This window comes from Mya arenaria, chromosome 7 (genome assembly GCF_026914265.1).
Source record: "Mya arenaria isolate MELC-2E11 chromosome 7, ASM2691426v1".
Lineage (NCBI taxonomy): Eukaryota > Metazoa > Mollusca > Bivalvia > Myida > Myidae > Mya > Mya arenaria.
Genome location: NC_069128.1, coordinates 59801572 through 59814401, shown reverse-complemented (window position 1 = coordinate 59814401; position 12830 = coordinate 59801572). Strand labels below are relative to the sequence as shown.

Below are 12830 nucleotides of genomic sequence, written 5' to 3'. Positions count from 1 at the left end.
CACCGTGCTATCGTGCACCGTACCCACCGATTTGTGGAGATATGACGTATACACTTAGTCATCTACTGAGAGTGTAATTATTTGGAATTCAAAATTTGCTGAAATTAACTGTTAAACTCATAACAGAAATGAGCAAACTTAGCTTTCGAAAAATAATATTGAATTAATGTACATCAAATTTTTGGGCTTTATGTCATAAACACACAATCAATGTAATTGAATATAAATATCAGCCAATAAATGTTTAAAGCTCAAATAAACTTATTAGGCCCCCTTTCGCTCATAATACTCCTCCGATCCTTCAGTCAAATACGCAAATTTCAACGGTCTTGCAACTAAACAGCGATGTACATACCAATATACTTATTTAAATTGCTTCTACTACCCCTACCATTCTGTAACAGCTTAAACTACGATTTGCACGAAAGTCATAATGCACATCCATAGATGTATATGCAATGCCGAGTTTAGTGTTATGAACTAAAACCTAATGTCGTATCTCACATATGTTGGAAACTGTCGAAAAATGCCTACGATAATTTAAACAGTTTAGAATATACGAAAGCTTTCAGTACAATGTCATATCAACCGCCGTACATATTGTCGACCAATGTCGTATCATCTCGCGTCACAATCATCCATTGAGTCTTTGAGATTGTCTGTACTACACAGTAGATAACATAATCATTGTGACTTAGTGTGCTGAGCGAAGATCGATCCACTTCAATTCGAGTGTTATCGAAACTACTCGAGTGTTGTACGATTACCACACGAGTTCAAGTACGGCGGTAATGTGAGGACCATTTAAATGAGATCAATCGTATTGAAGTATTCATGAACAATGTTTGTAGGACCAATTTAAAGGAAGGGACGAACTAGAAATAAAAAAAACACTAACATTTGTGAAAAAATTGATTGATCTTACTTATATCATTATTGTCAACAATTGTAATCTGGTTGAGAATCGCATGTTGTAACACGAAGTATGGATGTGTCCTCAAGGATAGGATGCATTTACCATTCAGTGATTTTTAAATTGTCATGAAGCCCTAGTTTTTAAATGGACGAATGTAATAAATAGTTTTATTTTGATGTGATTATTTGTTGAAGCCACATCTACATTTGTTTATCATGAAGATCTAACCAAAATTAAAGACAGGAGTTTCAAAATATTTTTAATGCAGTCTAACTATTAAAGCAGTACATCATTTGAATAAATATTGTAAGACTGTACGTGTTCTCACACTATTTACTACTAATGGTATGCACATATATTACAAGATATTGCACACCACAAAGTAGAGATTGAACAATATGACTTTTTTGTACATGAATTTAAATTTGTTTCTCGCATAAGATAACAGGTGTAAAAACTTAGATTACCTATACACTCATCAGACAGAGTCGTTTATAGCTTCTAATCTAGGCTTTTAATATCAAAGTCCTCAAAATACTGAGGTCAGCATATGAAAATATACTAGTTATTCATGTCTTTATCTTCTACAATTAAAATATGGCCATGGCCATGTACATTCATCTTCTAGAAGAACATTCATAAATATACTTTGAAATCGTTATCCGTATGTGAGGTGTCCCATTACTAAATGTGAAAACTCATACTCTAGAATCTATTTGAATTGCTTAATAGATATAACTTTCAGAACACATGTCTTGCTAAAACCTGCTTTATAAAATGAATCTTATTTCTTCTTAAAAACAATAAACTTCCTGTAACGGTATACTCACGTAGAATTTACAACATAATACATTTAAATCAATACAACTTTAATAGTTTGGATTGATATCAAGGAAAAGTCATGTAATTCATATTTAAGAAATGAAAATGATATTTAAAATTCCATATTTTACCAAATTGTCTACGTCTTAGGACCGAGATAAATATTTTATTGTTAAGACTCTCTTTAGAATTTATCTGCACTGTTGTCGAACAACTGCTTTTTTAAGAAGACAACAGAATTTTGACTAATCAATTTTCTTCCTCAATGATGTAGGCCTGGTATATTATCATTTTGTCATAATAGACATACATTATAGTAGAGCTATGTTGTACAGCAGATATACTGGTAATCACGCCATAAACTGCCAACATTAATCCAAATTGAAACAATTGGACTTTTGAAAAACTTTGTTTAAGAATGGTATTGAACTACACCCACTGACTAAGCTTTTGCAAGTAACAGACAAAGTGATCTGCCGACTGAAACGGCAACACATTTAGCATTTACCGAATCATTAAGATTAATAATAACAAATGTTGAGGAAGGGACATTTTCCTCTATGATTTGCTTTTTAAAAGTTATCAACTGATCTCCATGCAATGCAGGGGAAATAAAGCCTCAATTATTTATGTTATTTATTGCAAGAGTTAAATATCTTAGAACGTGTGGTTACCAGCATAGTAAGGGAACAGACAACTAGATAGTCGTGGTGAATATCAGTTAAACTTCAAAATAAACAACAATCCGAAAACTAAATTTACCCAACAAGTGATAATAACATTCAACTCCAAAGGGTACATTTTTCAGCAAGGATGAATTGAAAACTTGTGTATCCTTCCAGGTATAGGAAAACGCTTTTATTTAAAATAAATGAATGCTGGTTAACATGCATTTTAAATGCCAATAAATTGCATAATATAGTTTGTGTTTTATTATCTACCAAAAGAAAGGTTTATCAGATTCACGCTATGATAATTTCAAAACCTCAAAACTAACGGGTTTTTTCCGTTTTCCTCTAAGGTAGACTTCTGTCTACGGTTAAAACTCTTATGTAAATTGCATCCTGTTTTTAATGATGCCTTGATGCTTGCGACAAATCTTTAAGTTCAATGCTTACGTTTGATTTGTATTTAGAACAGTTTATGTTCACATAGTTTTAACAATCACAACCTAACTTTTAAATAACTTAAACTATCATCATTGATACAAAGTCCGATCATACATAAGTTTAAAAATATGTATTTTTCCATCATGATACCTAGAATGTGTGCTATCGGACTTAAAATAACAGAATTATAACAAACGAGGTTCAAAGTGACCTTAGTCTTACCCTGTGCCATTAAACGGTGTTTATGTTTAAATGTTTGGCTACTGAGCTTGTTTCTGTAGTTTTTCGCAAGAATTTATACACAAATTTAAATTAAACTTTTAATAATATATTTAGCAGTTTAGAATGAATTGCCAGAAAAAAAACAACACCACACAACTTTGGTTGATTTCATTGTCTTACTTGACGTTTTATTGTTTCAAGTTAATATAAGACAGCGTATTCTGAATGGGTTTATTCAATTTTGCTGGCTATGTAGAATCTGATTATTAACTCGCATTGGCAAAAATGCTCCAAAAACTTCGAAAAATACTTATATATATCGTCATAAAAATGATTCAGTAATTAAGGTTTCAAAGGGAAGTTGTGTTGATTGGGGTGGGGTAATAAAGATGTTTTAATGATGGCTGGATTACGTATTGACCCCAACACAGTGCGGTTTAAAAAAGGAATTCATAAGTCGTAAGGGGGACATTTACCCTCTGCATTTAATAAAGTAAAGAGCAAACAAGAATAATCTGGACGCTATAGTTCAATATTTAACAACCTGGAATGACGACTTAAAACGTTACACAACCGATTTAAGAGAACACTGAGAGGACAACTGCATTGGAATAACATCCGAACATGCCCATGCCAATGAGAGGTCATACCAAGTGAAATGGCAACCAACCAGGCCCTGTGTGAGTCAGTTTCCGTCGATTTTAATGTATAAGTCTTGCGAAATCTAAGCCCAGGTAAAGTAGGCACCAGCTAAACCTTGTGCGAGTAATCATGGTATGGTTGCAATGCTTCACCCCAGATATGGGACATCCTCGGTTAAATGGGAACCTACCAGGTTCTGTTCGCGCTATCTTGGTTCGATTGCAATGTATCAACTAGAAGGTTCAGCCAAAGCTAAATGAGAACCAAACTGTATTAAATGGTGTCATAATCATTCGGTTGAGGAGTCACTGCTTGGTAAATGGTACCCCGGTGGTTCTGTTAGCTTGATTTGGTTATAACGTGTTATTCCAATGGGGGTCCATTCCGGTTCAATGGGAACCAACAATTTATGTATTATATCTTTCTAAATTGTCAGTGCTTTTATCTTGACCTCAGAGTGACGCATTTACCTTATTTGTATCATAATTATTAATATAACTATTTTTCTTAATTCAATATTAATATTGATTATTATATTGATAGTGATTATTATATGAATATTGATTATTATTATTAAGAGAGATAACTCTAGTAACCATAACTTAAGACAAAAAAAATGTTGAACCTTTTTATTTTCAGTATCAATGTTTGTCGATAAAATATTGACTTCAGACTTGAATGCAATGAACAGAATCTGCTGCAAACCTATATTTGAAAGCATCAAAACCTTCATCGAAAACATAATGGGTATCGAATGAAACTACACTAATTTCCAAAGTGTATTGTGTTGTTGTTTTTTTAATTGAATTCAACAGAGTTTTAAAGAAAGACAATTCTAGTAAGCATGTAATAGTAAGCACAACGGTAATAACAGTTGCTCCCCTTTAATAATTAGTATCAATGTTGCAGGTTATATAAACAGATGTTCATACATAACAAAAACAGATAAGAAGGTGAACGCTAGTAGTGGACTTCGCGTGATATAGTGAAGACAGAACTAGGTATTCAACATTAGACACCTTAATGAACTTTACGCAAATGAAATATACCATGTTCAGCCTGTAAACATCATAACGTATTTCTGTGATAATATAAATAAGATATCACTAAGTGCGCTTGTGATAAACGAATTTGATATTATTGTGAATCAGGTTGTCTAACGTCAACTAAAAATTGAGAGTATGTTAAAAGGTTACTGTGCTGATTAAAATCATGCACTTACCAATTAGGTGTCATATAGTACACTACAACAGAACATACACCACATGTTCAATGTCAAACATACATTTTAATTACTAATGTGATTAAGTTTTCCTTCGCTCTGTGTCTATATCACATACATATATACACATTAATTGATTCAAACGAATTAAGTGCAACTTTGAATATCTTGTGAAATATTCCCAAATAAGTTGTCAATACTCTTCTGATGAAAATCATTTCAGGTGAACAAGTGATCAATTTGATACACATAACCTTTTCATAAAATTGTTTATTGTTGATGATTACGTTCATTTTTTTCCCTAACCTAATGATCCCTGCAGTAGTTATGGATCAAATATATTGTTTTAATTTTAACAGAACACGCACTATAAATTGTATTGGTTATACATATATATCGGATGAAACCAAGATTAACTCAGTGTCTTCAATCGTGATATCGTAACCGTTTTATATGGTGTTTCACAAATTAATTTGATTCAAATATATACATCATTATTAACGTTGATGCAGCTAAGCTGCAATTCCGAGAGTTTGAACATTTGTGATGTTTTCATAAAACCATGCTAAACGATGTGTAAAGAATGTGTCAGCGATGTCATGATGATTTCAAGTTAGTATTAGCTAAGTAATGAAGACTTTTACAGTATAATTTGAGGTTGATTACGTGCGTTCGATGAATTGTATACTTATATACGTATAAATAATTGAAACCTGTAAAACTTGTACTTAGTGCTTGCAATTAAATGAACAATAACAGAATTGACGAGTGTACGAAGAATTAAAGATTTGTCACAAACATAAGGTGAAGAGGAGGTATTTTATCCATTAATGGTCATGATACTTGTTATAATAATTATCAACCAAACTGATTTGTTTTAAAAATGTATTATTTCAATCAGAAAAAGTGGACATGTTTTGTTCATATACACACTTAATAGTACACATATGAATAAATGTCTACATCAAGCATACTTATTACAATCTAAAATAAAACAAGGAGTATAATAATGTGTGAAACGTGTACTACATTTTCCAAAAATAAAAGAAACTTAAAACATCAACTGAAATGTTGTGTTGATATTTCCGGTTGTGAGAATGTTTCAACAGTCAGCATCGACTTAAGTTGGGTAGCAGAAAGTTCTGGTTGTATAGATGTTACTACAGTCACCATCGACTGCAGTGGGGTAGCAGACAGTTCTTATTGCGAGGATGTTATTACAGTCAGCATCAACTGAAGTTGGTTAGCAGAAAGTTATGGTTGTGGGATTGTTGCTAAAGTCAGCATCGACTGAAGTTGGGTAGCAGAAAGTTCTGGTTGTGAGATTGTTGCTAAAGTCAGCATCGACTGAAGTTGGCTAGCACAAAGTTCTAATTGCGAGGATGTTATTACAGTCAGCATCGACTGAAGTTGGGTAGCAGAAAGTTATGGCTGTGAGATTGTTGCTAAAGTCAGCATCGACTGAAGTTGGCTAGCACAAAGTTCTAATTGCGAGGATGTTATTACAGTCAGCATCGACTGAAGTTGGGTAGCAGAAAGTTATGGTTGTGAGATTGTTGCTAAAGTCAGCATCGACTGAAGTTGTGTAGCAGAAAGTTCTGGTTGTGAGGATGTTGCTAAAGTCGGCATCGACTGAAGTTGTGTAGCAGAAAGTTCTGGTTGTGAGGATGTTGCTAAAGTCGGCATCGACTGAAGTTGTGTAGCAGAAAGTTCTGGTTGTGAGGATGTTGTTACAGTCAGCATCGACTGAAGTTGTGTAGCAGAAAGTACTGGTTGTGAGGATGTTGCTAAAGTCGGCATCGACTGAAGTTGTGTAGCAGAAAGTTCTGGTTGTGAGGATGTTGTTACAGTAAGCATCGATTGAAGTTGTGTAGCAGAAAGTTCTGGTTGTGAGGATGTTGCTAAAGTCAGCATCGACTGAAGTTGGGTAGCAGAAAGTTCTGGTTGTGAGGATGTTGCTACAGTCAGCATCGACTGAGGTTGGGTAGCAGGAAGTTCTGGTTGTGAGGATGTTGCTAAAGTCAGCATCGACTAAAGTTGGGTAGCAGGAAGTTCTGGTTGTAAGGATGTTGCTACAGTCAGCATCCCCTACAGTTGGGTAGCAGAAAGTTCTGGTTGTGTGGATGTTGCTACAGTCAGCATCGACTGTAGTTGGGTAGAAGAAAGTTCTGGTTGTGATGATGTTGCTACAGTCAGCATTGACTGACGTTGGGTAGCAGAAAGTTCTGGTTGTGTGGATGTTGCTACAGTCAGCATCGACTGAAGTTGGGTAGCAGAAAGTTGTGGTTGTGAGGATGTTGCAACAGTCAGCATTGACTGCGGTTTGGGTAGCAGATAAATTTGGATGTGAGAATAGTGCTACATTCAGCATCGATTGACGTTGAATTGGTGATAGTTCAGGTGTCAAGGATGTTGCTACAGTCAGCATTGACTGAAGTTTGGTTACAGAAAAGTTTGGTTGGAAGGATGTTGCTACAGTTAGCATATGCCCGAGTTTAATTGGTGATAGTTCCGGTTGCGAGGATGTTACTACAGTCAGCATAGCCTGGTAGCAGAAAGTTCTAGTTGTGAGGATGCTGCTATTGTCAGATTAGACCTAAGTTGGACAGCAGAAAGTTTTGGTTGTGAGGATGTTGCTACAGTCAGCATCGACTAAAGTGGGGAAGCAGAAAGTTCTGGTTGTGTTGATGTTGCTACATTCAGCATAGACTTCAAACTGGGTAGCAGAAATATCTGGTTGTGAGGATGTTGCTACAGTCAGCATAGACTAAAATTGGGTAGCAGAAAGTTCTAGTTGTGTTGAGGTTGCTACATTCAGCATAGACTTTAAACTGGGTAGCAGAAATATCTTGTTGTGTGGTTCTTGCTACAGTCAGTATCGACTGAAGTTGGGTTGGTGATAGTTCCGGTTGCGAAGATGTTAATACAGTCAGCATCGACCCGAGTTGGGTTGGCAATAGCTCCGGTTGCGAGGATGTTGCTACAGTCAACAACGACTCGAGTTGGGTTTGTAATAGCTCCGGTTGCGAGGATGTTGCTACAGTCAGCATCGACTTAAGTGGAGTAGCAGAAAGTTCTGGTTACGAGGATGTTGCTTTAGTTAGCATCGACCCGAGTTGGGTTGGTAAAAGTTCCGGTTGTGAGGATGTTGCTACAGTCAGCATCGACCCGAGTTGGGTAGGTGATAGCTTTTGTTGTGAGGATGTTGCTACAGTCAGCATCGACTAAAGTGGAGTAGCAGAAAGTTCTGGTTGTGAGGATGTTGCTATAGTTAGCATCGACCCGAGTTGGGTTGGTGATAGCTCCGGTTGTGAGGATGTTGCTACAGCCAGCATCGACCCGAGTTGGGTAGGTGATAGCTTCTGTTGTGAGGATGTTGCTACAGTCAGCATCGACTGACGTTGGGTAGGCGATAGTTCCGCTTGCGATAATGTCCCTACAGTCAACATCGACTGAGGTGGGGTAGGCGATAGTTCCTGTTGCGAGGATGTTGCTACAGTCAGAGGCGAATGCCTTATTGGAGCCGATAGTTCCAGTAACAGGGATGTCTTTACATTCAGCATCGGCTCGGAATGGAAGCCGATAGTTCAAGTTGCAATGGTGTCGATTCATTCAGCATTACTGCAGTACTGCAGTCAGCCTCGACTGCAATATGAGAGCCGATAGCTCAAGCTGACCGCGGTATTGGAGCCGATAGGTTCAGTTGCAATGATGTGCTACAATCAGTATCGACCGCGGTATTGGAGCCGGTAGTTCAACTTGCAAGGATGTCTCTACAATCAGTATCGACCGCGGTATTAAAGCTGATAGTTCAATTCGCAAGGATGTCGCTACAATCAACATCGACCGTGGTATTTGAGCCGATAGTTCAAGCTGACCGTGGTATTGGAGCCGATGGTTCAAGCTGACCGCGGTATTGGAGCCGATAGTTCAAGCTGACCGCGGAATTGGAGCCGATAGTTCAAGTTGCAAGGATGTCGCTACAGTCAGCATCGAATGCTGAATGGACGACGATAGATACGGATGTAAGAGTGATGTTAGAGATCGCGTTTTATTTTTGTGTGTTTATAACAGATGATACTTTAGATATTATCTGCATGACAACCTATGAGTATGAATTAAGGTGAAATTGAAAGAGACTCTTTAAAGAAGCAAAACAAAGATGTATGTCTTTCTTTGGTCTTTTTATTTAAATGCACTATGATGTTAATCTCATATGACTAAAATAATAAAAACAAGTCAAAAGTAATATTTTTTGTGTACAGATAAAAATATAATCGATATTTTGGCGCATTTTGAATGTTGAAGTGTCGTCACGTAGCTATAAATTGATGAAGAAAACAACATTTATCAAGCTAAATATGTTCGTATCTGTACACAAATCAAAGACTGAAATAAATAAATTTCCAATAAAATTATAACAATTATTTTATACATAGATACTATTAAATCGATAACCGTTCACAATTGCAACTTAATAAATTTAATACATCCAATTTAAAAGCATCCTATTTAGATCTACAACTCGAAGTAAAGAAAGATATAATATATATTAAGTATCAATATATATGATAAACGTGATGATTTTAATTTTAACATTATAAGCATTCTCAAAGTGTATTGATGGTCATTATAATCTTATATCAAAGTATAATAGTAGTCTTAAATCGCTGATTGCTAATAATATTCCCCATCCCGATTTTTATGGTGATGTTTTAAAAAAAAATCGTAAAATAAAAATGTTTCCAGCAGGTAGTTGGGCAGAAGGACTCAATGAATTACTTGGAGTTTATTTAAACCGTGGATATAAAGGCAATACTTTGAAAGAGTACCTGCCTTCTAGTTTTTGAAGATGAATTCCTAAAATAAAATATAGTGTTGGATATAGCATCCGTACATAACTAAGCTTTCAGTCCTTTGATTTGATAAAACGTTTACAAATTCATGTTATCTTTAAACCGACTTTGGCTGGCTCGGAATATTTTGGCATGTGACGTCATTTTCTTTAAATATTTAACATAGGTAATCATTTGGAAAAAAATATTAGCTAATATATGTCGCTTTTATTTTTATAAATAATAATGTTTTGTTTTTTGTTCCCAGTTTTAGTACAATGATGCTTTTTTTAATGAAATTCTATGAACACAAATTTTTAAACCTTTTATTTTATAAGGCAGACTGTGGGTGATGCTCATGGTTTTAAATGCAACTATTGCATACTTTGGTAAGATTGACCTTTTACGTTTTTTCTTTATTCAGGATTGTTCGTATAAAAGTGAGGTTTGTGCACGTAAACTGGTTTGAATCCCCAGTAAATTTACATTCTTGATAATCTCACCTAGTTTTTATATAGTATATATGCACTGTGTTGTTTGTGGAGTTTTTTGCTGTTCTTCCATGTTTCTTAACCTGTTTGTAATTTTTTGCTTTTGTGTTTCATGTCTTTGGCCTTTACCCAGTGCAATTATACGGGGTTGTATGCTTAAATTTTTTTCACATATGTATTGTATTGGATTCTATAGAGTTTAATTAGAACAAGTGCTCATTTTTCATCGGACTTCCGCTTTAACTCACAAGCATAAAAGAAAGTGAAGTTGTGTTTTTATATCTACATTTTTTGTTACTCATTATACAAAACATAGATTGAATTACATAAATAGAAATTATTGTTATCAAGAATGCTAAAAACAGTTTGCACTAATGACAGATTCATTGTTAAACACATTGTTATCAGGAACAGTTACATTTGTTGCAAGACTTATTCTTTTTGACACAATTGTTGTTGATCAATGCAGTTGGTCGATCGTTTGTAAGAACTGCTATTTTCACGGAAATTCACAAATAAACACTTGTAATATTGTGAGTGTATACTGCTTATAAAGTGAGAATATTTACTTTACAGTCTGTGAATAGCATCTTCCATTTTTACAAATACTGTCAAGTACGAAAACAGTTAATATTGTATGGTACTCTTATTACTCAAATGGAAATGCCTTTCATACTAAATTGAAATCAAACCATTCCGAAAAGCATACACAAATAAAATTAAGTGTCCCATCATGATCACTAGATAAAGGGAAGCTATCATATTTCATCAATATGATATGCTTTTATGGATGCATTCCCGTGAGATGAATTCACATGATCACTAGTTAAACGGAAGTTATCATACTTCATATTTATGATATGCTTTTATGGATGCATCCCCGTGACCCAACTTCACATGTGTTTTTTGTTGACTGTCAACAAAAATACATGTACAGTTGGGTCACGGGAATTCATCCATAAAAGCATATCATAATTATGAAGTTTAATAAATGTACGATATAGGTATTTTTGCCGCTCGCCTTATATTACTAATTAAAAAAAAATGATTTGACTTGACTTAGAAGTGTCGTTGTGATATATATTACCATTTAAGATATAAAATTATCTTCGAAACAAGTACCAGATATCAAGACAACACACAAAAAAGTTTATCTTAAGATCATTTAGTGAAGCAGAATTTTTACTTTGCATGTCTTTGAGATGTCGCAGTGATTTCACACATTATTTTGGCTATTGTGTTTCCAATACTAACGAAACTTTACCATTGAACTCCTTGAATTAAAACATATTCTTGTGTGCTTATTAAATACGGTACCTTTACTATTGAAATTGTTATTTGATTAGGATTGGCCAATTACTGAATAAAGAAGTTGCTATAGACCCCATGAAATCCTTCATATGGTGAGCGTAGAAAGCATGGATGCTGTTGCAAATAATAGGGACTCGGAACAGAGATAAACAACATTTACAAAACTTTCTCAAGATATGCAAATATTCCGACCATTTCGGCTCTAGGCATGTACTAAGGATAACTTCAAAGGACATTGATCTAGATTTTGGCATGTAGCCTCTAAAACCTCTCAAACGAAAGAAAAAAAAAAAAATTTAATTCAGTTTTGACATCTTGCGTTTACAGTCCAAGAGCGCATAATATAATACAAATTTACATATTAACTGAAATAATCTGAGAGTAAGTTACAAATTTCTTGAGCCATATTTCTCATTCGTCTTAAAGAAAATTAACCATCTTTGAAATCTCAGTTATTTGATCATAACAAAAGAAATAGTTCCTGTAGAAGACTGCAAATTGTCATGAAGATACATGAATGTGTATCAAATAGTTTTATAGCTTTTTTATGTGGTTTTACATTGTGGTTTTATTTTAAATTAAGTTTTAAAAACGATATTAGATATTAAATTGGATTCTCATCACAGTGTATTTTGCCTCCAGCAATGCAGGGTGAACACGTATCACGGATTACACAGTATGATAGATGTAATCCCCACATTATTCGAAAATTAACAATTTTTAGACCTAATCCTCCCGTTTTGTCACGACTGAAACAGTTAGGTATTTAAGATATAGAGGCACCCGAGGGGGACTGGATAAAGTCCGACGTGCTTTAGACACTAATCAGGGAGTCAATGTAAATAACCTACAAACTCTGCCTAAAGCAATTTCCACTGTTTTACACACTCGTACTATGAAAACTTTACCAACCACTATAACTGAAAATAAGGGCCGGATAATAAAATCGGACATTATTAAGGTAACATTTGAACATGGCAATGCAACGAATACTTATATGTCGATATGCTGTATCGATCCAAGATCAGTTAAAAACAAAACAGTGTCTATCTGTGATTATATTTTGTCAAATAACTTTGACATTGTTGCTGTGACTGAAACGTGGCTAGGTACGTCTGTTGATAAAGCGTGCATCAGTGAACTTGTACCACGTGGCTATTAAATCAAACACGTCCCTCGTTGCGGAAGTAGGACAGTTTATGCTGTGTGTACACTTAATTTTACTCGGCCCGTGTCTTTTAAGTACTTTTTTAGTATCGC

At 34.9% G+C, this 12830-nt stretch overlaps 1 protein-coding gene across 1 annotated transcript; it reads right to left on the bottom strand.

The window, feature by feature from the left end:
* Positions 1-6404: 6404 nt before the first annotated feature.
* LOC128241300 (uncharacterized) lies at positions 6405-8545 on the bottom strand. Its single transcript, XM_052958235.1, has 3 exons — positions 8045-8545; positions 7574-7700; positions 6405-7249 (listed from the first exon to the last, which is right to left on the bottom strand). The coding sequence occupies exons 1-3, from the start codon at positions 8543-8545 to the stop codon at positions 6405-6407; spliced, it is 1473 nt and encodes a 490-aa protein (XP_052814195.1).
* Positions 8546-12830: the final 4285 nt, after the last annotated feature.